The sequence below is a fragment of the Oryx dammah genome, unplaced genomic scaffold, assembly GCF_014754425.2.
Source record: "Oryx dammah isolate SB20612 unplaced genomic scaffold, SCBI_Odam_1.1 HiC_scaffold_21, whole genome shotgun sequence".
Taxonomy (NCBI): Eukaryota; Metazoa; Chordata; class Mammalia; order Artiodactyla; family Bovidae; genus Oryx; species Oryx dammah.
In genome coordinates this window covers 20,696,327-20,724,214 of record NW_024070205.1, presented here as the reverse complement: position 1 = coordinate 20,724,214, position 27,888 = coordinate 20,696,327, and the positions used below count along the sequence as shown (strand labels likewise).

Genomic DNA, 27,888 nt, shown 5'->3' with positions numbered 1-27,888 from the left:
AGAAGTAAGATGGCCTGACTCTGTCTCTTATAGAGATGCCCCCAACTTAATTTGCAATTTTGTATGTTAGATTTTCAAGATAGCCCCCTCTCCCCCACCCCGCCTTTTTCCCCCCCTTTTTTGAGAAGAGAAAAGCTGTCTTTATGTTGGGCTTCTCTGGTGTCTCAAGATGGTAAAGAATCTGCCTGCAATGCAGGAGACCAGGGTTTGATCCCTGGTTTGGGAAGATTCCCTAGAGAAAGGAATACCGACCTGCGCCCCACTTTTTTTTCCCCCGCTTTTTTGAGAAGAGAAAAGCTGTCTTTATGTTGGGCTTCTCTGGTGTCTCAAGATGGTAAAGAATCTGCCTGCAATGCAGGAGACCAGGGTTTGATCCCTGGTTTGGGAAGATTCCCTAAAGAAAGGAATACTGACCTGCTCTAGCATTCTTGACTGGAAAAGGCCATGGATAGAGGACCCTGGTGAGCTTTTTTTTTCTTCTTCTCCTTTGTGAGAATAGAAAAGCTTTCCTTATATCCATCTGTAATAAAGAATAAAAATTGTGCCCTTTCCATCCCCTGTCCTCTGACACTGTTTTCATTAATCTCTCTCCCTCAGCAGTGTGTAATAAACCCTTAGTTTGTCTTGGTCCAGGGCTCTATATTTAGCATCTTAAATAAAAGTGGGCACTTAATATTTAATACTTAACTGGTTGACTTAATTAATTAAATTATCTCTTTCTGGCTCTTCCCATTGTTCCGGCAATTTTATTTGTGTGTCATTTTTTGTGTACAACTGCCTACCTACTCCCAGTGTTCCGCTGGCCATCCAGTGTTTGCTTAGCGCTGATCTTGGTGATAGATGTAGAGCAGAGATCAAAGTGGACTTTGACCCTTCCTTTTTGGAACTTATCATCTCTTTAATACCAACGACTGTGTTGATGTGATTACCTTGTGAATAACCTCTCCTATCTCCTAAGCTGTGAAAGAGGTGCATAACATTACAGGCCTTGATAGCAGTGCCCTCATCACAGCAGTGTGTGAAGCATGCCTAAACTTGCAAGGACCTTCAGATGTTATCTGATCCTCTTTAATGTTTCTGGAATTTTCAACCTATCTTGATCCCTTAGAAGAATATAGTTCTTTAATTTTATATTAGTTTTAGAAATTTTTGCTAATCTATTTACAAATATTTTCAAAAACAGTAGCTTTTTATTCACATTTCTACGAAGATATTTTGACAAAGTCCAAAGTTTTAATGAGGGTGTTTTCCCTGCCCCTTTGGTAGAATTTTACTTGGTTAAATGTATGAAAGTCTCTGGCACTGATCTCAAAAATGCCTAATGGTCAAAAAATGTCATTGGCTTTTAATATTTTAAGAGTTTTATTCCATTTTCCTTTCTTTGATTTGTAGGTAATACACAACATGGATTACTTTACCTTATTCTTCTCATTAGGATTACATAGTGAATTCTAAAACAGCAATAAAGCATGTTCAGTCATTTTCTTCTGAATCCTGAGAATGAGGTCTGAAATGAGCTCTGACCAAATGGCAGCTAGCCCTAGCTTTTTCTTTAGCCAAAATTACATTCCCATTTTCCATTACCTCATTTATATCCTTTTTTACTCTCATTCTTTTTTATATATCGAAAATTCTTCTAACTTTCTTTAATAGTGTATTTTCTGAAGTTTACTTTAGACCATTCAAAGACTTGTGATATAAAAGGGCTGGGTATGGGGTTATATTGATTGCTTTCCCATTTTCATAGTTTTGGGTTGGTTTTTTTTGAAGGGCCTATATCTTTAAAATATATTTATATTATGTGTAGAAGTTATATAGATCTGCATTTTAATCATAAACAGAATCAGATTCCCCCAGTTCCAACAGCTTTGCCAGCAGTGTTTCCAACTTGCTATTTCAGTAATGTGTTTTGTACATTTTTTAACAAACCTTAATAGGAGGATAATAATAAAAATCTTAAGTAACATTTATTTGCAGCTTAATCCCATATGCCCAACATTGTATACTTTACATAAATTTTCTAATTTGTTACAAGTTTATAAGTGATATTATTATTCATATCAGTGAAGAAACCTGAACAAGAGAGGTTAAATTGACTTGCTCTTAAGATATGCATTATAACCATTTCTTTTATAGCTCCAAGAAAGCATTATGGAATTATATTAATATTTTGGAAATCTGTCTTTAGTTTTAATTTTGAGTTCATTTTTCGGTCTTTCCTGTAATTATCTATAGAATTACAATGTAATAACCATTGACCCCACTGACAAAATTGAAAACTGAGCTTATTTTTAGGTGGCTTCTTTAAGGAAGGGTCATGACATCATTAGGTAGAATCATTCTTTTCTTACTTATTTTCTCAGACACTAAAAAGAATTAAAAAATCATTAGGATATAGTCACCTTTAACTTACTATTGATTAATTCAAGTATATAAAAATCATATCACATTAGTACAGATTTACAGGTAATTTGAAACATTTTCATAGTTGTAGAAACTTTTACAGTTTTCTTATATGATTACCAGTAGGAGTCCTATCAAATATAATGCCAAAAGAATTAGCACTCCTTGAATCAAATAGAGTCAAGTGAACATTAAACTGAAAATCTGATCTTTACACTCACGCAGGCTTGGAGCCTGAGGATGAGTTTATTAGTTCATATCTACTTAATTTTAGAGATGCCAAGTTTCCTCGACATTGCCGATGTCCCGTTGAGTGGAGGATAGAGTCTAAGTCATTTTTAGGATAAGCTTCATTTCATTTATTAAAAATAACTAAACACAAGTAATCCTTCTATAAACCAGCTCCAAGTTTACAGCTCAATCTTACTGAAGGTAAGGCAACCGCATCTTATTCCCCAGTAACCTGTAAAGTAGCTAGCTATCAGACCTTGCCTACCATACATATGACTTACCTAATCGTTCACAAGATTCTCATTAGGCTGAAATCTCTTAGTGTGGCTATTCCTTTTTAAATTTTTTTGGCTCTGCCACACAGCATGTGGGATCATAATTGCCCAACAAGGGACTGAACCCTAGCCCCCTGCATTGGAAGTGTAGAGTCCTAACCACTGGACCACCAGAGGAGTTCTTTTTTTTTTTTTTTTTTTAACTATGGCTGTTCTTAACTTAATTTTTCTTATGGCCAATGCTCTTTACTACCTGCCATTAACAGGTGACATAACTCTATTAAGTTTGCACATGAAGATCATGGGTCAGTGTAATTTTGTGCTGGAAAATTTGGATATTGTTTCTTTTAGCACGTTTGTTACTCACTCTATGCAAGGCACCACATGATAGGTAATGCAGAAAGTATATAGATGAGCAAAAATAATCTGGTAGTTGAAGTCTACTGAGTCCTTACTAGTATCAAGCATTTATTCTAAATGCTTTACCACATGTATTACCTCATTTGATTTTCACAGTAATTGCATGAGCTAGGTACTGTTGTTATCTCCATTTTATAGATATGAAAACTGAGGCAGGAATATATAAATTGTCCTCAGGAATATCTAAGTCTAACACATGTACATAGTAGATTTGGGCCACAAATCCAAGCAGTTCTGCCTTTAGGACCTTGCTTAGCCATCATATAATGTTGCTTCCTACTCCTTGATCTCGAGGAACTCAGTTGCCTAAGTTATTCTTAAGTTTTCCAGGAACTTTAGAGCAGAGCTGTATCACCTTTCTATAAAGGAGGGTACAGTGGACTCTATAGGCAAGGTGCTGTTAGCATTCAGCAGTTTTCCAGTTTGTATGTTGACTTTCACATGATTCTGGTGTTAATAATATTCCACTTCTACGAAAATTCTCTGAGACTTGTCTTTAATAGGGTTTTGGATGTGTGAGTGAAATGCTGTAGTTCTGCAAATAAATGGAATGCCCTAGTAAAGTTTTATTCAATTAAGATTTGATAAAACGATTAGATGCTTAATTTCTCCCAGAAATTTTATAGTGGATTTTTATGGTTCTAGGGGTGGTAGAGGGGGACTTGATGTTCTCTTACCTTCTTTCACCAGAAGTTTTGAGATGTGGCAGAGCAGAAACGTTGGACTTGATGTTGATGGATTAAAGTTGTGCAGATAATTGTCTTCAGTTCTGACTGGTTGAGCAAAAGTCTCAAGAGACTCCTCTAAAATTTTTAGTTCACAAATGAGTTAAGGGAAGATCTGCTCTAAGCAGAATATATTTTTAGAAGATAATTATTCTGGAAGATTGGTAGTAAAGTTGTTAGTTGCAAAGATGAGCTAAAGACACACACACTGGAATTAGCCATTTGGACTAGTGAAACCCCTGTGGATTCCATTCTGAAACTGTTGAATCTCAGTATTGGAAAAATATCTAACAGCTCGTTGAAGTTGTTTTAGTCCCATCAGTATGCAGTAATGCTTGTAAAGCTGTCCAAACTTTCTGACTTGACCAGCAGATAAACTTTTTCTAAACAGTTAAGATCAGTAAATTAGGGAGGGAAAAGTATTAATAAATAAGCTTAGAGTTGTAATTCAGTTCTGTAAAACCATTGACTCACCAAATATTTTGCACATTTGTAATATCAATGTTTTACTGATATAAAAACATAAAGTAGATTTTAGGAAATTTTGGTATTCATATGAAATCATATGAAAGTAACATTGAAAAATTCATTTGTCTATTTCTGTTTCTATAAATTGGCCATTAAATACTGTATACATTATTTTTGTTTTTAAAAATATATATCTTCTGGATTTCTTCATTCTTTCTGAAATTGACATAAAGTATATTGTCAAGAATTCAAATTTAATCATTTCATGTGAAAGGCATAAACTCAATTTGAAATAAAATTTATTCAATGTAAATTGTTGGCAAAACTAGAGTTTTTCTAATTTCCTGTCTATATTTTTTATAAATAAAATGTATGATGTTGCTGAAATCTTAAAATTTTTCCATTGAAAGTTACAGCATTCTCATAAAGGTTTTAAATAAATTGTTAAAGATCTTGACATGTATTGAATTTTGATTTAAAATAAAGCTAAAATTTGTTTTATGTTGTCACAAATAATTTACATTTTAGAAAACAAACTTTGCTTGTATTCAGTCAATAATGTTTTTAAAATAACTTGGATTATAGATACAGATAATCTTCTACAGTATATTGAGAGAAGATGAAACTATATTCATAAATCCCCTTTTATAGTTACAGTAAAAATTCACTTAAAAAACTATATCTGTAGAAATGAATTGTGCAAAATAATATACATGTAACATTTACATTTTTAAGAACTGAAAATTAGAGTTCTGTGTCATTTAAATTGGAGGCTGCGTCTCTTCAGTCAATAGGCTTGATCAGCATCTGAACTGCTCTCAAGGAGTATGAGCCGCCTCGGTATTCGGCCCAAAATATCCCATCTTGGTACTTGCTTCTGTAGTGGCCTCCTCTGTACCAGACTCCATTGAGATTAGAGTGTGCACAGGCATTGTACCACCATCCTCCTTTATGGAAGTGGGCGCAGTTCCCTTTGAGGAAAAAAATGTAGACATCAGAGTAAAAGCTTCTTCTAAGTGTGGTACTCTGTAAACCATCAAAAACTTACTCTACTTTGAGACAGTTTGAGTTTTTCAGTTAACCTTTATGTTCACAGTGTTGTTTTTTCATTTGTTACTGTTGCTTGAGTTCAGCTACTTGAAAGATCACTTGAATTGCCATTTTTATTTTGCTCTTTGCTTATTATTAGTGCATGCTTTTTTTGTTGTTAGTGATTTTCTTTTCTGGGAGGCAGGGTAAATAAAATGCAACTAGTGTTTGTATGTAAGAGAGAGAGGTGGGAGAGATTGGAACGGGAAAAGATACAGAGGAGTTGGTAAAGAGAGTAAAGTTGGGTAAAACTGATTTTCAAAATAGCAAAAAAAATCTATATATAAAATAGTACTATTAACAAATCAAATGAGTTTCTGTAAATAAGGCATATATTATGGTCAAATCTGTCTTCCTTTTTCCTCTTTTGCCGGAGTGAAATAGAGACCTGTGTGCTGCTTGCTATACCTCTCAATGTAAAAATAAATCAGTTTTCAGGAGATATCTCTTTGTCAGAGCCAGAAACCTAGGCTAAAAGGCAAAAAGTGTGTGAAAATTAAATTAAAAATTGCGTTATGTGGATGACCTAATTGAGTCTTTCTAAAGAGAATATTTTGAATAAAGCTTTTCTGCTGTTCCTGTACCCCCTGCTGCAGTCGTCTTGCTAGTCATCTTTACCAAAAAGTGCCTTCACCCCATGTACCCAAATGACTCACTTCCTTCACTCCCTTCAGGACCTTGTTCAAATGTCACCTTTTTTGTCCAACCCACGTGAAATGGCACCATCCCTGTTCCCTTGTTCAGTTTTATTTTTCCTGAAGCACTGTCACCACCTGATAAATCATTTTGTTTCGTTCCAGAAAGTAAGTTCCCAAAGGGCAGGAACTTTGTTCACTGCTGTGTTCCTCAGAGCCTACAACAGTGCCTACTGCATGGTAGGTGTCCAGGGAGATTTGTTAGCAGTTTTAGGCAGTTGCAGGTTTGTTTCCAGATGACTATGTTTTGTTTCCCATCCCACCCCATCAGGTTAGAACAGCAGGACCATGTTCACAGAGTTCACACTTTGCAGTTGCCTTAGAGAAGAGCTCCTAAAAAGCTGTTCCTTTTAGCAGGTTGTATTTCCTTTGACTGAATCCAAAACAACTTTTCTGAAAAGACTTCAGTGGCATATACTTTATAACAGGGTTCTATTTAGTGCATAGAAAGCGGTGATCCTGCAAAGAACATGCATCAGTTTTTTCTCACTCACCTGCATACATATCTTTATCTCTGTCCAGAGTGGTGAACTGTTTCCCATTATGCCACATCATGGAATCCCCAGCATTCCCCTGGTAAGTCCCCAGACGCAGTCTATAGAATTCACTTTCTGGTTCCAGGCGGAAACTGCTATATTCTGCATAGACTTTTTTGTCACTCCAGTCTTCTAATTCAATCAATAACTTATAATTATCTTGATTGCTAAGCAAATAGATATTTTCCAGTCCAAGCCAATATTCTCCATCAATGTTTCCAAATCCTTTCTGTTATTAAACAAAGAACATGCATACATGAATAAATGTAGAGATAGTAAGCATTTTCTAGATGTTTTAAACACCTGATAGCTTAAAGATATTGACCACTTAAGTGGTAATGTAATCTTCCATTTTTGTAGATCACCTGTTCTACTGAAGTCCCACATAATCACTTTGTTTTGTTTTGCTTTCTCTCAATTTGTCAGCATTTATTTGCACAACTAACTCCAAAGTCTACAAATAAGATAAAAGCAGAATTGAAATTATTCATAGAAACTAAAAACATTAGCTAGTACACTACCCAGATCCTCGAAAAGGGTTCCTGAGTTCCTTCATACTCATACAAAGAAACAAATTTTTGTTCTAAAAGTAATATAGGTATTGTCTCCACCATAGTCAAATAAGTAATACATCTAACATTTTTTATGATAGTAAAAATGGTAGTATCTGTTTTAGAACAAATTATCTTTAGCTCTATTAAAAATAAAATTAGTAAATGTCAGATGATAAAATAGTAATCTTCAAAGTCCTTTTGAAATATTTTAGGTCAATGTTTGAAGAAAATGAATTAACAAAACAAAAGAATGAAAACAAATTATCCTATTTCCATAAATATTTGCCATCGCAAGTATGCAGCAGAATATAAGTTTGATAAACCTGATCTTAATGCTAAATGTATTTTCCAAGAGGTTGTGTTCTTTCACTTGTTACTTGTTTAGAAATTTATACAACTTCTTACATGGATATATTAATGTCTCATTATTATAAGCAATAATACAGAGTATAGGCCTTCCAAAACATGACCTTTTTTCTAAGATTGTTTACCTCCGATTAAATACACTTGATAATGGGTGCAGATGTGGTCATGAACAAAAAAGCAGTTGTCTTCCTAGAAAATGAAATTAGGATCAGTCTTTGCAAAGAATTAAATATATGTGTAAATCATCCAGACTGAAAGGGAACATTTTAAAGTACATCTTTAGTTTCCTTTTTACATTTTAATTTTGACTTGAAACCAAAGATGAGGATTGTCTTTTGAACAAATGCAGATAATGAAAAGCATGCGAAGAGTGATTTTTTAGCTGTGTATCTTATTTATTGCATAGAATGACTATTTTTGCAAGAGCTGCTTTGTTCTACCTCTCCCCCAGGGCTGAATCACTGATTTACCTTATAATTTTCCCAGTTTCTGAAGAAGTTGACAGAGCCATCTGTTCTTTTCTGAATAACAGTCCAACCCCCAGGATCCAAACTGTTCTCACACCATAGTTGCATTGGTCCATTGCTGTTTTCAGGTTTGATCAGATAAATCCCACTGACTGAATGTCCAGCGTCTTTTGCATGCTGACAATCTTTGTATGGTCCTGTAATTAAAATTGCTTTGATTGCCAGGAAACTTAATAGGAAAAGAGCCATATTAAAGTAGTTTTTAGTCAAGAGTCTTACCGTTGTATCTTTCTTTACAGATACCATTTTTAATGTATTGTGTACACAAACCTCTAAAAGCTAAAGAAACTAAATTTTAAAAAAAGAATCTAAATAAAAGAATTACCCTCCCCCCAGTCCCACTATCTGGAACATTAACTTGATTTTCCACTGTTCTTGCAAGTCTTTGTCCAAATACATATATTTTTTGTATTATAATTCTAACACTCATAGAAAATTGGATTCTGTCATTTTGTTTCAACAAACTTTTCCATGGGACTACAGTCTCCATTCTAATGCTTATAGTAACTGTAAGACACAATCTTTGATGTTATATATCATGTTTACCTCTGCCATTAGACACTGAGGTTTCATCTGATTTTTGCTGTTATAAGTAACACTGTACATAGTGTCTTCTTTTTGACTTGATTTTTTTCATACGTATGAAAATGTTGCAGGATTGATCTGCTATATCAAAAGTGTGTGAACAGTTTTACAGTTTTTCATGGCGTCCAATTTATAGTTAACCAAAATTTGATTTCAGTGGATCATGCTAGTCCCTTGAGATACTCAGTGAAAATGGCATACCACGGTCAAGTAAGTTTTAGAACTGCTAAGTATTATATTACCCTTTCAGAAACACAGTATACATTCACATATGAAAGACTGAGAAGCCCTGAAATAAACCAGTCTCCCAAGCTTTCGGAATCTTTTAAATTTTTCCCTCATACAACAGTTCATAAGAATACATTTCAGGAATGTTGGCAACATGCCTTTCTAAAGTGTTGTATCAATTTATATGACTAACAGTAATTTTCTTATTTAATCTACACAGTAACCTTCCGATAGTTTACAGATGTTCTGTAGATGAAACAGTTAACTGACTAGTCTTTAAACCCTAGACTTAAGCCCACTTTTTTCTAATCCCAGAACCCATGCTCTGAACTGTTATGCTACAATTGTTCCCATGTTATCTCATAGTTGTATGAATTCACTCCCTATTTTTTAATCCACTGATAAGTTCTTCATATATTTTAAAATGACAGAACATTTTGTGAAATCGTTTGTAGAGTATCTGACTCTTGAACTTGTGATTTCCATATTTCTGATCTAAGGAAAGATAGCATTTAGTTTACTGAGCATTCTTCAGTTTCACCCTTCTCTAGTGTTTTGATGCTTTGAATTTTTTAATAAGCATGTCAAAATATTAAGTGATTCAGAAATAAGAATTACACTAAAGATCAACCCTAAGTTACCCTAAAGAACAACCAAATGACTATAGAAATTTCAGTTGTCAAATTTTATATTTTACAAAAAGTTTTTAAGTTCTGACATGTAGAATTTTTAGAAATTGTGTGAGAGTTTAGTCGAGTAAAATTCATACAAGAAAATCTGTACTGTAATGATAATAGGATTGTTGAGATTTTGAGGAATGTGTTTTCTGTACGATGCCAAGTATGTACAAGGTCCCTTATGGGGCCTTATTGGGGTAGAATTAATCTCATTAAATAAATAGTTACACAGCTACATCATTAGAAGGGTTTCTTAGAAACTGTAAACTCTTCCCTCTAGATTATTCCTTAAGGATGGAGACTGTTTTTGTTTTTCTTCTGACTTCATGTCATCAGTGTTTGAACAATTAAGTAGACTGTCAATTTTTTGTTAAGCAAATGAATCAAAGTTGCTTTCACATTTTAGATCCAGGGAGATTGAAAACCACACACAAAAAGAAGAGATGATCAGTTTCTCTAGTCCATATTTTTATTGTGTTTCATTGATACTTCTGTTTCGGGTTTCTAAAAATTATAATGACTGTAAGCACTACTGATTGCTACTAAAAATTTATAGAAACTGGAAATACGTAATGCTGCCTTTCTTGGGTTATATTTATTTTAAGTATTAAATTTCTTAGTTCTAGAGCTTCAATTAGATTATTTTTTATCGTTTTTATTTCTCTTCTGAGATTCCAGTCTTGCATTTATTATGGACATAGTTTCCTATAAGCTGTAATAACTACTTTAAAAATTCTTGTTCCTTCTATTTCTAGTTTGTTGAGAGCTGTTACCATGAATGGATTTAGGATTTTGTCAAGGCTTTTTATTTATCTACTGACATGATGATATGGTTTCTCTTTTTTTATTCATTAATATGATGAATTCTATTGATTGTATTTTTAGTGTTAAACCAACCTTTCATTCCTGGGATAACCTCAGCTTGATCATGCTATATTATCATTTTTATATATAGCTTGATTTGTTAAAATTTTGTTAAGAATTTATGCTTATATAGTCATGAGGATATTGGGTAGATTGTGAAAGCTCATAAATGGTTTCTTAAGCTAGGGAGGGCTCTTCGAAAAATGATGTTTTTCCTTTTCACACTAGCCGTAAATTAGATCACATTCCATTTAAATGCAATGTGAATTATTTTTACCTATCTACCTTCTCAGTTATTGAATTTAAATTACAAAGTATTCATAGCCTTTAACACAGTGCTTAATAAAATTGTCATCATCAGTAACTTGGTTCCCTTTTCTTCTTTGTTGCTGACCTTTACACATAGTACTAACTTATTTAATAATTTAAGTAGCTTGTGTAATAAATGTTGTTTTATTAACAGATTTAATGTGGCTATTCAAAGTTGAATGTACAGTCGTTTCTATTGTAGAAAAATAATGTATTCCTGAAAAACCTCATGTTCTGCAAAACCATGCACTAAAAATAACAGCTAATATTAGCTGTTAGCATACTTTGTGTTCATCTGCAGTTACTTGTGGCAGAGAACATTACTATCCTTGGATACAATCCCATGTGAACCAATTTGACCACTTTGTTTTACTGATGTTATTCACCATTTTTTTTAACCAGTCATGTCTGAGCTACTTCACCTTACAGAAGCATGCACTGTAGTCAAGTCAGAGAAGGGCAGAGAAGTTTAAATGAAGTATGACTTCCAGATCCAGTCTTAGATTATTTTGTGTAATGCATGGTAACGTGTTTTATTTGTTTACTTGTGGGTGAGAACTGTAGTTTTTATATCCAGTTTAACTGTGTATCTAGTTTAACTCACTTCAGTGCTCAAATATTTGTTGAATTAAACGATTCCTGGCAGCCACAGTGGTTTCTTTGGTTCTGTCTTTAATGCATCTGCAATAGGCTGGAGACTGTGTCAGGCTCCAAGGATAGAGAAACAGCAATTAGAGTCCAGGGGAAGTGGGGAGAGAGACTCCACCATAGCTTGATGAGTCCTCCGATAGGCCGCAGGGCACACAGGAAACCTGGCTAAGAACTAGCTAACCCAGACTTGTGGGGAACCATGGTGTTGGCTCCATCTGCTGAGGCATGGAGAGAAGAGAGCTTGATGAACCAGGGGAGTTAGAAGTTCAGCATGAGATGTCTGTGGTGGAGGGTGGCTCTTAGAGCTCTTGAGGTCTGCTGCAGGGTTGAAATTGATTTCTGCAGTCTGAGAATGCAGTTGTCATAGTTGTTTCCGTAGTTGTCTAACCAGATTTTTTCTAAGTTGTCACTTTCAGAACAGTCAAGAATATCTGAGGAGCACTGCTTTTAAAACTTATATCAGTATTATAGTTAATGCACACATGAAGTGTTTGTTGCAATACGTACAGATATTTCTCTCATTTCATAAGTGTGCTTCTTCTGTGAATGTCATCTTTGTAAATGTTTGCTCTGTACTCATTTGAGTATAATTTTGACAGTTTACATTTTCTATCTTACTATATATATTCACAAGTTGGACTTTCATTAGATTATTTGAATTGCTGTAAAACGTTTATAAGCATCGTTTTGAGTCTTGACAGAATATTTGTCGAATGCCATTTGTCTCTCTTCTGCTATTTAATAGGCCCTCAGATATTTAAGCAAATTGGGGAGTTTTCCTGGGTTTTCTAGATCCAGCTTTGATTTGATAAGATTTCAGTTTATGCAAATTTAAAATTACGTTCAATTTTAATTTTCAACCCACTTTTTTATAGTGAGCTTCATGTTTGCAATTTGGATGCCTATTAGACTTGGTTGATATAAAGGCTTAGGAAAATGTGGTAGAAATTTTTTTCTGAGACGTGGATAAAATTAGCAGTATTTGCAGCTATTTTTTTCCTCCTCAGTAAAGCTAATAAGTATCAGAATTTAGTGTTTGTTTATATTTATTTTTATAAATAAACCATTAACCTGTCTTAGCCCAGTGTATACTATTGATCTTGGCAGAAATATCTTCTCATTATTACTTGCATATCTTATTTATTTTCTGCTATAGGATTAGATTATAGATCATTCTTATATTAAATGTTTTACAGCTTTCTCTTTACCATAAAAAGTGCTTCCCAGGCATTCTTAAATGACTAGTAAAGAAGTACCAGCTTTATTTTTAAGAGGCCAGTTTCCCAGTTTAACTTGCTGATTTGTGTATATCAGAAATTAAGTAAGTTGTTTATCTATGATATGATTCAGGAATTTGTTATTAGTCATTTACAGGTATAGACTAGGAGTACCTTTCTTTCAAAATAGGAATTTTATTACAACCTTTTGCTTAGAACTTCTTAAAAATTTTTATTGGAGAATAGCTGGTTTGCAGTGGTGAGTTGGTGTCAGGTGTACAGCAGAGTGAATCAGTTATACATACACACGTGTCCATTCTTTTTTTTTTTTCAGATTATTATCCCATATAGGTCATTACAGAGTACTGAGTAGAGTTCCTGTTGCCATACAGTAGATTCTTATTAGTTATCTATTTTATATATAGTAGTGTGTATATGTCAATCCCAGTCTCCCAATTTACCCCTCTCCCTCACTTTTCCCTCCTGCTAACCATAAGTTCGTTTTCTACATCAGTGACTTGCACTGAGTAATCTTGAAATAGTTGTTTTCTATGACGCAATTGGATTCTTCTCAAAGCGTGAAAATGGAATTCTGTACATTGAATTTGATGGGCCAGTCTCTTTCTTCCTCAGTTTATTTGGTGATTAAAATTTGTATAAGACTAAGCACGTCCAGTTAGTAGGTCTGATTCATCATAGAAAAATACTGACCAGTCATGCCACATATTTCACAACATGTATTTTTTTAAGAAGAACCCATGTTTTGCACAGAACATTGTGTTGAAAAAGACAAAAAGATTTCATACTTTGAATAGCACCTTTATTGGAAACCATCTTTATTTGATATACCTGTCCTCTTTCTATAAAGAAACTGTTTAATTACTTAAGTGGAGAGGAAAATCATTTTCTTTTTGTTGCTGAATTTCTCGTTAATTTCCTTACTTTGTCCCAATACTGTGTTCTTTGTGATAGAAGAAGTAGGACGACAGGGAGAACCAACTTAGAACTCTCAGATAATTGGTCAGCAAGTAAAGTCTTCCGAGGGGTAAATTTTTTAATTGGGTTAAGTATAAGATAAATATATTTAGCATTTCTGGAATGGGAAATTTGAGGCAAATGCCTTCTAAAGTGATAATAGATTCTTTCTTGTAAAAATATGAATTACTTTGTTTATTAATCTATAAGCTTAAAATGCTGTTAGCAGCCTGAGCTCTTTTACTTAAGAATATACCAGTTATTTTTCATTACTGGTTAATAGAAGCATACTTCAGCCCCTTTGCTCAACTGGTCGTCCTCATTAATTTAGTTTTTGTTGGTTTAAATGTTAATATAAGTATTCTACTGAAACCAACTGCATTTGTAAAATTTACTAATGGGAAGCATTATAAATAATTAAAGTGAAAATTAGCTTATTACTCACTAAAAAGCATGTTTTTAGTTTCTAATGACTGCTTTTCAAATTTAACTTTATAAGATTGCCTTCTATATTCCCATATATGGCAAGGTATATATTGGAAAGTACACTCCAAAAAAATACGACAAGGATGGTCAGAGCATACACAACGCTTATTTTCATTTGTATCACCTCATTTGATCATCACAACAAGCTCTTACAAAAGAAGCAACTGAGGCTCAGAAGAGCCTCACCAGGATCCAGATTTCCTGGTATGCAGGTCTATTCTCTAACGTACTATGAAGGAACTTTCTCAACTTCATTTACCTACAAGGAATGAACTTATAAATACGCCATCTGTAAAAGGAAAGTGTTTCATTAAAGACTTACCCAGAATGTAGCCAATGAACAACATTACCAGTTAAGAATTTTTTGATAGCAGTCTGCCAAGTGTATAGTTACATTCCCAAACATTTTGTTTTTCAGGTAGAGGGAAAGTAATTTTTCTGGGGATTATTTATTGTAAATGAACAAAAATATTCTGTTATTTTCCATAAGCTCATAGTAAGTTTATTCTCTTGAGGTGCACTTTTCTTATAACCATCTTAAATGAAAATATAAAATTGCCTGTCATTAAGACACCTTTTTAAAAATGCTGGTAAGATATATATAACATAAAATGTACCAGCTTAACCATCTTTAAATATACAGTTCAGTGGCATTAGTACATTTTCATTACTGTACAGTTAATCTCCATAGCTCTTTTCCTCTTGGAAAACTAAAACTCTGTACCCATTAAATAACAACTCTGCATCGTCCCCTCCTCCAGCCCCTGGCAGCCACCATTCTACTCTCTGTCTCTATGAATTTACTGTAGATACCTCACATATATGTAGAATAATTGTGTAGTATTTGACTTCCTGTGATTGGCTAGGACACTTTTTAAATATACATGTTATTCATTTAAAGGCTTTAGAATGACCATGTACCTACATGTAGAGGGCAATAATGTGAAATTCTTGGTGCCAAGAGCATATGTGAGTTCAGCAGTAGACATTCATGTTTGCCCTTTTTGTTCAAGTACCCAAACAGCTGACATATTTTCCAGTCTGACATAGGAATAATATGAACAAAGATTTTAGCACATTATATATAAAGAAAAAATAGCAGGTCAGTTGTTGCTTGTAGTAGTTTATATTTGATAAGAATCACAGAATACTAGAACTAAAAAGAGATATTAGAGTCTTCCAGTCCCACCAGTACTTATTGTACAAATGAGAAAAACAGACAGGCAAAGTGACTTACCCAGGGTCAATAACAAAGAAAACAAGTTTCCTTAATTCTATGCAGTTTCCCTTGTAGCTAACTAATGTTCTTGAGTTTCAGAGACCAACATTTACAGAAAAAAATAAAAGTTAATGTTTGCTTAGAACAACAAATACATAATGAATAACAGAAGAAGTTATGCCCGTGCTTCATTTTTACATTAAGGATTGGTTTATTTGGGATATATACACCATTATTTCTTTTAAAGCAAGTCTGTTTAATGGGACCTTTGATATGCTAAATCCTTAGCATGAGATTTAACTCTCTAATACTGGATTTTTTGGCAGTACAGCTCAATGTCTAGTAAAACCTAGAACTGATATGTCTCATTTCCCATAGGCATGCTTAGTGTGTCATTGTAGGAATATGTGAATTATCATTTCTTCTAGAACTGGCGATAACCATCAAATTAAGATAAGCCATGGCAGTCATCCCCATATTTATGTGACTGTACATCCCATCAGTTACAGAAAAAATTTCACACACTTCAGTTATATTTATTTATAAATTATATGTAAATCTACTGATTATATACATTGAAGGCTTAGGCAAGACATCCATTTTTAAGAGAATATAAAAATGTTTTTTCATATACACATCATTCCCTTGGAAATCAGAGGGCATGGAGATCTTAATAATGATCATTTGCCCAATTTACTGGTTCACTAACCTCTTGTTTCTGACAGTTACAACAACGTAAAATAAATGACTGCAGTAGAATAGAATGTGTCAAAGTACTTTCATGAAGGTCTTTGGAATGACAGTTTTAAGAAGCTCTATAAAAATATAATATCAAGTTAATCAGCATTTATTTAGCATCTGCAAAGGACACAATATCCATCTACCATGAAGGAGCTTATACTATAGACTGAAGGCATTTTATTTAGGTGTGCATACATACGTACTGTGTGTACATGTGAATATACCTGATAATTCAGCAGTGAACATAAGAAATATTGTGTCTTTGTTACAGAGTGTAGACATTCGTGTAGGAACAATCACTTCAAACCTGGGGAAGTCAAAGAGGCTTCAAGGAGGACTCACTATTGTATTGTATAATATTGTAGTCTGAGCCTTACAATTTGAATAGGGAGAATGCATGGAAAATATTTAGAAGACAATGAGTTGATTTATTTTATTGAAGCAGATGGTTTTTATGAAAGAAATCAATAGAAGGAAAGCTAAAGAAGTGGGGTTGATTCTTTTGAGGAGGATATTAATCTTCCCCAGGCTAAGCAAACTGGATGTTTTCTGTTTGTAGTAAGGACCTACTGGGCCCGTGTGTGATGTGATCAGGATGGAAATGTGAGGCATATCTGTTGGCAGTGTAGAATATATTTTGATGGAAAGAGAAAATGGAGTTAAAGAGATCAGTTGGCAAGCCGTTACATGATTCTCAGTAAGAACGATGTCTGAGTGCCAGGTGCACTGTAATGGCTCCTCACGTGTGGTAACTACTGTCACTATCCCCACTTTACAGATGAGGAAACAGACACAGAGCAACCCCTTCCACCTGGCTAAGGTCACCCAGCTAGTAATCCAGGACGTTTCTGTCCACTCGCTGCTTTCACAGATAATGTGGATCTAAGTTAGAGCTCTGGTTCTGAACAGATGTGAGGGACACATCCGTGAAAGACTGAAAGCAGCACAGATAGAGCTCAGTTGACTCCCTGCGTGGGAGAGGAGGGAGGAGTCAGGGACGAGCGAGACAGATTCTGAAACAGGCGGTAAATACGCCAAAACAGGGAAGTCAGAATCCATTTACCTATCAGTTTCATTTACAGAAACTTATGTCCTAAGAGTATTATTTAAGGACAGAAATGGTATGGACCTAACAGAAGCAGAAGATATTAAGAAGAGGTGGCAAGAATACACAGAACTGTACAAAAAAGATCTTCACAACCCAGATAATCACGATAGTGTGATCACTCACCTAGAGCCAGATATCCTGGAATGTGAAGTCAAGTGGGCCTTAGAAAGCATCACTATGAACAAAGCTAGGGGAGGTGATGGAATTCCAGTGGAGCTATTTCAAATCCTGAAAGATGATGCTGTGAAAGTGCTGCACTCAGTATGCCAGCAAATGTGGAAAACTCAGCAGTGGCCACAAGACTGGAAAAGGTCAGTTTTCATTCCAATCCCAAAGAAAGGCAATGCCAAAGAATGCTCAAACTACCGCACAATTGCTCTCATCTCACACACTAGTAAAGTAATGCTCAAAATTCTCCAAGCCAGGCTTCAGCAATACATGAACCGTGAACTTCCAGGTGTTCAAGCTGGTTTTACAAACGGCAGAGGAACCAGCGATCAAATTGTCAACATCTGCTGGATCGTGGAAAAAGCAAGAGAGTTCCAGAAAAAACATCTATTTCTGCTTTATTGACTATGCCAAAGCCTTTGACTGGGTAGATCACAATAAACTGTGGAAAATTCTGAAAGAGATGGGAATACCAGACCACCTGACCTGCCTCTTGAGAAACCTTTATGCAGGTCAGGAAGCAACACTTAGAACTGGACATGGAACAACAGACGGGTGCCAAATAGGAAAAGGAGTACGTCAAGGCTGTATATTGTCACCCTGCTTATTTAACTTCTATGCAGAGTACATCATGAGAAACGCTGGGCTGGAAGAAGCACAAGCTAGAATCAAGCTTGCCAGGAGAAATATCAATAACCTGAGATATGCAGATGACACCACCCTTATGGCAGAAAGTGAAGAGGAACTGGAAAGCCTCTTGATGAAAGTGAAAGAGGAGAGGGAAAAAGTTGGCTTAAAGCTCAACATTCACAAAACGAAGATCGTGGCATCTGGTCCCATCAGATGGGGAAACAGTGGAAACAGTGTCAGACTTTATTTTTCTGGGCTCCAAAATCACTGGTGATTGCAGCCATGAAATTAAAAGACGCTTACTCCTTAGAAGGAAAGTTATGACCAACCTAGATACCATATTGAAAAGCAGAGACATTCCTTTGCCAACAGAGGTCCGTCTAGGCAAGGCTATGGTTTTTCTAGTGGTCATGTATGGATGTGAGAGTTGGATTGTGAAGAAAGCTGAGCGCCGATGAGTTGATGCTTTTGAACTGTGGTGTTGGAGAAGACTCTTGAGAGTCCGTTCGACTGCAAAGAGATCCAACTAGTCCATCCTAAAGGAGATCAGTGCTGGGTGTTCATTGGAAGGACTGATGCTGAAGCTGAAACTCCAAAACTTGGCCATCTTATGCGAAGAGTTAACTCATCGGAAAAGACCGTGATGCTGGGAGGGATTAGGGGCAGGAGGAAAAGGGGACGACAGAGGATGAGATGGCTGGATGGCATCACCTACTCGATGGACATGAGTTTGGGTAAACTCTGGGAGTCGGTGATGGACAGGGAGGCCTGGTATGCTGCAATTCATTGGGTGGCAAAGAGTCGGACACAAGTGAGCGACTGAACTGAACTGAACTGAAGAGTATAATTATAGAGGGGAAAAAAGAACAAAGTTAATTTTTAAAGTTAAAAGAATATTGGTTGCCATGTTTATGGGGGAGCCGGGGAGAAAGACCTGAAGGTTATTACCAAAGTGTTTTCAGAAGTAAACTCCTATTACTACTAGTAACTATAAAGTAGTTCCTTAGAAGTAAACTAGTATTACTGTAGTGCATTTTTAAAAGTTTGTTAGTATTTTCCAGATTTTCCTCAGTGATTATTGTTTTTACAATAATAATTGACTTATTTCTGAGAGGAGAATGCTAGTTTGGGGAGAAAGATTGTTTTAGACTTTAGTTACTAATTTACGTATTCATTCCTCAAGTATGTATTGTAGTGCTTACAATATGCGGAATACAACATGCCACACCTAATCCTGGCTAGATATTTGAGATAGAAAAATGAAAAGACAATTCACTTTCTTCTGGAAATGTTCAGTCTAACAAGGAGACGGACATGTAGACAAATAACTTCAGTGTAATATAACTGCAAAAAAACATGTTCAAGGCATTATCAGCAGTTTGGGGAGGGAGCCTTCTAGATACATTTGTTTGAATCTGAATAGGTATAACATTTAAGACACTATTTTAGCTAAGCCTTGAGATCTGCCAGGTTGACAGATAAGCTGAAAGAAGGCATTTCATTAGAGGAAGCAGCAGTATGTGAGGTAATGATCGAATATCCAGGTGCAAACATCCACTTTGGTTAGAATCAGGAGGGAGAGCTCCATGCAGGAGTTATCTGAGCAGTGGTGAAGCTTGTAGCCTTGAAGGAGTGTGAGACCACTAATAAAACAGAACGTCTTCGAGAAAGCCTTTTAAGTCATAGGAGATGGAAGAAGATGCCAGTGAAGGACCTAGAGAAGTAGGAAGAGTTAGAGTATTATGATCTGGATAACCAAGAAAGCAGAGATGTGTGAATGGTCAGTGATGTCCCCTGCTACAGAAAGACACGAGCACTTTGCAATGTACATACTTTCCGTCTTTTCTTTTTTCTGTGCTGCTTTTAAAATTATTTCTTAGTCTACATGCAGTCTTTTGTCCTCCCTTTTCAATAAGTGAATAAACTACAATTAATTTCTTTTTTTTCTTTCTTTTTTTGTTAACTTTTGGGGCTTTGGGTCTTTCCCTTTAAGAAAACAAATCAATTTGTAAAAAATTCAGGAGAATATAGCTTATGAGAAATTGGATGTATGTGTAAAATAACTGTATGCAGAAAGTTAGCAGTGAGCTTACTAGACTGAAACAAAGATGACTTATTCATCTTTTTGTGGCAGATACCTTGATCAGTGACTGATAATGAATGAAAGGAGGAGGGATGGAATTAGAGGTAGAGATACAAGGATCAGTTCTCAGGATTTTTGTGGACTAAACACTTATTTATATTTACATGGTTACAGGGTATTTTAGCTTTGAAAAATAGGTGAGATGGATACCTTTTCTTGGGCTTCCCTGGTGGCTCAGATAGTAAAGAATCCTGCTGCAATGTAGGAAACCTGGGTTCGATCCCTGGGTTGGGAAGATCCCCTGGAGGAGGGCAGAGCAACCTACTCCAGTATTCTTGCCTGGAGAACCCTCATGGACAGAGAAGCCTGGTGGGCTACAGTCCATGGGGTCACAAAGAATAGGACTAAGCTGAGTGACTAAATACAGCGTACCTTTTCTTCTTGAGACTGAGAGCAAGAGGCCCGGGTTTTATGCAAATGTTTTCAAGATAGGAAAGCACAAGGAACCTGGGACTAAATAGACTTAATCTCAGCACAGCAGCAGTAGGTGGTGCAAGTGCTGAGAGTGGAGATAGGAGGAAGTTAATTCTAAGCTTCAGGAGCTACTGTTGTTGTTTAGTTGCTAAGTCATGTCTGACACTTGGCGATCCCGCAGACTGTAGCCTGCCAGGCTCCTCTGTCCATGGGATTTCCCAGGCAAGAATACTAGAGCAGGTTGTCATTCCCTTCTCCAGGGGATCTTCCTGATCCAGGGATTGAACCACTTCTCCTGCATTGACAGGTGGGTTCTTTACCTCTGAGCCACCAGGGTGGCTTTAGGAGAGTGAGAACTTACTCTCCTAAAGATAATAATAATGGGAAGATAATAATGGGAAGAACAGCAAGAGGTAGATGAAAGGGATGTTTAGCATATGTGAGGACCTAGCTGGAGACCAATAGGATGGCAGAGAAGTTAGGAGTGGATTGTGGACTCATTCCTGTCTCAGTGCAAATAATTTAGATTATAAGAATTTGGATGAATGACTACTTTTTCCACAAAGTATACTGTTTCTAGAAACTGTTAGACCTAGAGATGTATTTAAGAACAATTTCAGGTTAATAGAAAACAAAATCAGAAAATTTAATATTCATGTAAAATTACATCACCAAAATGAAGGATAGGCATGTATTACGAGCATTATTTCACAAACCATAAAACATATTGACCTCGTACCTCCATTTTTAGCAGTAAGAGGTAACTCACCTTCATTGATGAAAGTTACCGGTGGTATCTTAAGAGGGCTTTTCGTGGGAGAAGTTAACAGATCAGGTGGCAGCATTAAATCTCTGGGATAGCCTGGATCTCTCTGTATCTCATTGCCTCCCAGCAGACCAGGAGTGTACTGATGACTGTTAGGAATGTGCTGTGGCACGACCTGGACGAGAGGAGGAGACACATGGGGGTCCTGTCGAGAAAATATCCTCAAGCACTGTTCTTCCAACAAAGTGATCATCACAGACTGGTTATTGACCAGATCAGTCAAGGAAGCATATTTCACCTCCAGTTCCCTGTACCTTGTTGCCATCTTCAACATTTCTGTGGTGACATTGAGGATTTTATTTTCCAACTGGGAAAGTTCAAGTGAATTGTCCCGCTTTCGTATAATCTCGTGCAGCAGCTGCATATACAGCTGAGTCACGCGGGAGTTCATGTTACGGCTCTCCTTCCTCAGCAGCTTCACCTCGTTGACAATGTTCCCATCCACATCCACCACCAGCTGCAGGACGTCCATCTCCCGCTTCTGCCTGGAGAGCACGTCCTTCAGGTTCTCAAGGTCCATCCTGGTGATCATGTCCTTAATGGTGCCTGCGTCTTGCCCTTTGGTATTGACACAGATTGGCCCTGTTATTTTTTGTTCAGGTACCAGAAATGTGTATGAACATTTCTTTGCTTCCTCTTTACCATCTGTGGCGCGAGGGTATCTCCTCTGGGTTATTTTTTTAATTTTGAACTGTCCTCCTCTGCAATGTCCAGTGCCCATTAGTAGGAAGAATAGCACACTTAGGGTCCAGATAAAGGCCTTCATTTTGAAATGAGGTTGTATGCTTTCTTTAAAAAAGAAAAAGCAAACCAATGAAGGGAAGAAGTAGAAAATAATTAATATTAATCTACTTTTTAAGTCAGTAATCTAAAAAAGTATCTAAGGGAAAAACTGAATATCTATTGGTGTTAATAAATGGGGCCAGAATTAAAGTTATTAATTTCTTAAATTGAATATTAAGTACCTTCCTACTTGTTTAAAAATTAGGTTTCAGAGAAGAGCTTTCCAACTACCATCTTATGGTCATGCTTTTTGTTCCCCAGCTCAGTGAGCAGATCTTGGTGCCCCTGTGTTGAGGCATATGGCTAGATGCTTTGGGGGCTTTTGAGACTCTAGTAAGACACTTCTCTTACCTTTAAAAAGCTTACTTGTTGTCTTAAGGCTTGGAAAATGGTATATAATGCCTGTAAAATTAATTACAACATTCTTCTCTCTCTAACTATTGTGAAAGTTGCCAGTGTTTTTTCTTTATATTGTATGTTTTGAATTAATTTGACCTTCTCTAATAAGTATCTTTTTTTATCTGTCAAATTAAAGAAACATTTTTAGACAAAATGTAAAACCAGAAAGTTTTAGCATGGTGGTTTTTGCTTGTTTTTGTAGTATGTCCTTTTGGTATTGGTGACAAGTTTAAGAATGATAGCATGCTCACAGTCATTACTGTGGGTAATCATGTTTCCTAAATCATAATCCTATATATGCTCTAAGTTTACATATGATTCAGCAGGTTCATTCTTCTAACAGAAGTTCTACTGAACTGCATTTTTGTAAAATATTAATAACTTTTTATAACCATTACCAAGGAAAGAAACTCAACTGTAGTTGAATCTGATCAGTGAAAAGTGCCTTAACAACCATCTCATATCATCTAAGACTTCTCTCCCATGGACATGTTGAAGGCCAAGGCCACACAAGTAGGTAATATTAGAACCAGGTCTAGAATCCAGGTTCCCTGGTTCTTTAGTCAGTGTTTCTAGCAGTGGCACATAGGCTAAAATGTGTGCTTGGAATGTTTCACTTCTGCTGTGAAAGATAAATGCTTATTTTTTTATGGTATAATCAATAGAAACACTCTAGAAAACAAAAAAACTAGTTCCAGGAAGCAAAACTGCTTCCTTTCTGTTTCATTACCTCCCTGCAGAGTAGTGGCGGTTAGAATGAGTAGGATGTGTCATCCTGTCGTTAGTATAGCCCACTGTGCTGCAGTATAGCCCACCTTCCTCTCTTGTAAACTTCCTGTGTGCTAATTTTGAAGGATGGCAGTGGATATACCAAGAATTTTCTATCCCATTTTCCACCCAGTTGTTTTTTGATTTGGGAAGCCAGGTCCCAAATCGTTTATGATGCTACCAATAAATAGCAATGCAGCAGTAACAGTGGTTCATTTTTATTGGGTGTGCCAGGCATTATTTAAGCCTTGTACATGCATTAAATCATTTTACCACAGCCCTCTGAGGTAGATTATTACTATCCTCATTTTCAAATGAAAAGACCTGGCATCCAGATGTTAAGTATCAGTACCTCACCCAGAGTCACACTGCTTTCTAAGACATGGAGCCAGAGTTTGAACCCAGGCGGAAGACTCCAGGGTTCATGTTTTTCATTAACAACTGTATCATATGGCAACATATTCTCTCCTTTTTTCTATCACCAGCACTACAACAATCCCTTAGATTTATGTAGCGTTAACGCATATTAACTGTTTCATTCACAGCAGCACTGGGATGTAAACATACACCATTTTGCAGAGAATAAGCCTGGAGAAGCTGAAACACTCAGATGGGATTCAGATCTTCTACTCTTAACTCTCTAGACCTGTGACTTTTATCCTAGTTGTGTCATAACTGCAGAGGAATCTTAACTTTGTGTTCCTTGTCTTTCACAGTCTCTTCCTGGTTTGTGTCTCTTTACATTGACCCCTTACTTATTATGCACGAGTACTTGTGGATCATTTTTATATCCCAAGCTTTTCTGCTACCATTCCTTTCCCTCCATATGTATTCTATCAGTTGATAGTAACATGTCTGACTTGATTATGAATCCTCCTAAAATTAAAGGTTGTATCAATAAAATATGGACTCTTCAACTAGAGTCATAAAGATGGGCTTCCCCTTTATAACAGGCTTCCCTCATAAAGATGACTACTACTTTCTAAAACCATGTCTATTTCAGTGTTTCCAAATGAGTAAGGTTTGCAAACTGGAGTGATAATGAAAATAAAGCAGAGAATGGATGGAGTGCAGGGAATTCTTTTTCCTTTATTAACATAAGATAGGAGGGATGAGCATAATAATATTCCATATCTGTGTCGGAGGCCTTCTGTTTGCTGACAGATAGCTGGAAGCACACTTGGATGAGTACTTTTCATTTTTTGTTTTCATCCTTTACCTTCTGACGTCAGTTGAAAATTTAGACCAAGTGTCATTTATTTTATTTAAAAAGGACTTTAGTTACTATATTGGAGTTACCTGTACCAAAAACCAGTAAAATGTTTCTTATTATACTTGCAGATTCATAGGATTTAGATATGGTTTATTTTTAAAACTGCAGACAGTAAAATAGAAGCCATCAGCCTCCTGGGTAAACATACAGCATTTCTCCTGTAGTTAATGCAGCCCTTGTTCAGATGCACTCATTTCTTTCACTTTAATAATGGAATGGAAACTCTTAGATCATAGAAAATTATTTTATCTAAGTAATCTCCTATGAAATAAGTTACCAAAACAAGGAAAATTCAGAAAGTACCGTGAAACTTCAAAACATGTAGACTTTTCTGAGCAGTGTTCTGACTGAAGATCTTACATTCCTACCAGACACAGATTTGTGTAGAACTGAGAAGCATATAATCCAACTCTGTTGGAACTTTGTATCGGTGTTGTTATGGAAGAACAAAAATGTGAAAATACAAATCTAAATTAAAATAGCCATAGCTTCCTTTTGCTGTATTCTGCCTTGGCTCTTTATGGGTTCCTGTACAATTAAATCATAAGGTGAATCACCATCTACGATAAGAGAATCTGACCTAGGATTAACATTTAAAGGGGACAACAAAAAGTTTATTTTTTAAAATAATAAATACAATTTCCTTATCCTTTACAAAAGTCATGATTTCATTGTCACCTAAAGCTGAATAAGGAACCACATTTCTTAAGTAGTAGACTAGCTACGTCATGAGTAAAGAATGAGTTTTTAGAATACATTTACTGTTACCTTTTATGAAAACATTCTCTCATTTAATATTTTCCCACATATGTTCAGTTTTAAAAGTGAAAGATCCATAAATCTGTGTTACCTCATAAAACCTTTCTGTATATGTTAAATTTTTCCTAGGCCCCATGAGAATGTTGTAAATTAGTTACAGTATACTTAAGTTTAAATCTGTGTCTGCCTGGTTGTTTTTAGGTGGGGCGGGGCGGGGTGGGGGGGAGCCTTCCATGCTTTGAGTTAATTTTATTGGTACTGTTTCTCTTCATAGTTGCTACATTGCCAGTTAGTAGGGAGAAGAAATGAAAGTCAAGATTTGACTTCCTTTCAGATGGTAAACGCATAGAGGCATTTAACTGGCAGTGTCATGCACTGAAAACAGCATGAGGCAATGAAATTAAATTTATGAAGCACCGAAGATACCTTAGATAAAGAACTTCTAGATTGTGAATTATGTTCTGGGAAGAGACACAAGAACGATTTCATCCCCTGGAGAAGTTTAAGAAAGGGATAAATAGTTATCTGGGTTTCAGATTAAATGCTTGCTTAAGGCTTCCGTAACAACCAAGGTTTAATTGAAGTCCTGTACTTTCCATAGCGGCAACAACAGAAAAGAAAGAGATGACATATTTCTGATCCAGTATTTCTTGGAAATTTTATCAGAATTTCTTATAAAATATATTTAACAGAGATTGTCCCAGTATTTAGAGTTTTGAATCTTTAAGAAAAGGACATGAAAGTAAAGTTGAAGAAATCCTACTTAGCTTTAACATTTTTTTGCTTGTTGAAGATTCTTACCTTGAATTTCTTTGATTTTTTAAAAGGACAGAGAACCCCCAAATCATCACAAACTTAAGTGTCTTTGGTTTTAGTCTAGTAATACAATTAAACAAAGCTCCTAGATAGAATATTTAAAGAGTTGTGTTTGTTGATCAAAATTGTATTTGTCTAAAAATATTATATACTTTTGGTCTTTTAATTATGTATTTAAGTAATTGTATCTTCTGGGTTCTTACTTTATATTGTTAATGTTGACCACTTATGCAATACTTCTATAACATTTTATTTCTTCTTAACTGTAATCTGTAAGGTTTTAGGACTTCTTAATGTATCCATCGCTTTGGCTTGTCACATAATTCCGGTTGTAGCAGTTTTAATTTTTGTTACCCAAGTTAAAGTACTGTTACATGTAAACTTAGAAACTACTTAAAAGTTTGAGTTTTAGCAAGAAATACCATAGACTTATTTTAAAACTCTTATATTTAGGATTACTAAATACTAGGTTATATTTGGTTATGCTGTGATTGGGGTATCATTGCAAAGCCTTGCAGTTAATTTGATATCTTCTTAATTGTGTTTGTAGCTTTACTTTAAGATATTTTAACAGTACATGTAAATCATTAGCATACACACTGTAGCTGTAAAGACAAACTAATCATGTTTACAACTATTTAGTTTGTATCCCTTTGTTTTTATCATTGTGCAATAAATCATATACATTTAATGTTAATTGTTAAAATTTCTAATGTCACTAAAGCACTTGTTTTTTGAAATCCATAATGTATATACATCAGTCTATAAACATACACACTAAATATCATTAAATTGAACCTCAAATAATTCATTAATCATCACAAAGTATATAATTACCAGTTTTATCTAAAGTTGCAAAACAAAACCTTTTCCAGACAAGGCAAATTGTAGTATGTTCCAAAAGTCTTTGATTAATAAGAGATTTTGAAATTTCTACTACAAATATAAAACAGTTATACATTTCAGCATACATAGAATTTTAAAATAAAAGAAATATTAAAATACCTTTTTGCATCTGTTGATAAAGCAAGCCCAGAAACTTGCTGCTCTTACTCTTGCTTCTAAAAATCAGTGTAGACGTTTGTTCGTCTGTGACTTTAATGGCAACTGCATTTTTGTTTTGGACCGTTGAATCCAAGCTGTAATAAGGAGCTTCTTTCTTCTTACAGCACTAATCAATTGGATTTGACAAGCCACCTATGTAATTTTAAGTAGTAGAGTGGAAGTTCCTGGTCTGCGGGCTGTCTTTAATCCAGCAGAGAAAGCATTGTGGCTTTGCTCTGTCTGCCACATGGAGAAATGCAGTAAAACCAGCTGCAGCTGACCCAGATTGTATATACAGTACCCTTGAATAGTGATTCCCTCTCTTTCTCAGGAGACTCAAGTTCAGCCCACATATTACGTCACCAAACATTTGCTGGAGACTAGGGGGGAAAAGTCTCCTTAGGATTTCCTCTCTGTAGCCTTAAATAGGGGTGGGGGTAGTGGCATCAGCAGGAGGTTGAATGCCTGCAAACAAGGAGAGACTGTGTGCAGCTTGAAGGAAGGGCAGCATCTGGA

General features: G+C 35.6%; 2 protein-coding genes across 3 annotated transcripts in view; one reads left to right on the top strand and one right to left on the bottom strand.

Annotated features, from left to right (window-relative positions):
* Nucleotides 1-27,888, top strand: part of RALGPS2 (Ral GEF with PH domain and SH3 binding motif 2) — a 157,361-nt gene that overhangs the window by 87,263 nt on the left and 42,210 nt on the right. The gene's annotated exons all lie outside the window — the stretch shown is intronic.
* ANGPTL1 (angiopoietin like 1) lies at nucleotides 1,767-27,860 on the bottom strand. The gene is made up of 5 exons (XM_040263901.1): nucleotides 27,334-27,860; nucleotides 21,474-22,319; nucleotides 8,233-8,426; nucleotides 6,801-7,071; nucleotides 1,767-5,493 (listed from the first exon to the last, which is right to left on the bottom strand). Exons 1-5 carry the CDS (start codon nucleotides 27,341-27,343, stop codon nucleotides 5,306-5,308), a joined length of 1,509 nt encoding a protein of 502 aa, XP_040119835.1. The 5' UTR covers nucleotides 27,344-27,860; the 3' UTR covers nucleotides 1,767-5,305.

Coding starts and splice junctions, on each gene's coding strand:
- ANGPTL1 (XM_040263901.1), bottom strand. Junction 8,427..21,473: donor GGTAACTTTCATCAATGAAG/GTGAGTTACCTC, acceptor TTTTAATTACAG/GACCATACAAAGATTGTCAG. Junction 5,494..6,800: donor AGATAAAGATATGTATGCAG/GTGAGTGAGAAA, acceptor TTTTCCTCAAAG/GGAACTGCGCCCACTTCCAT.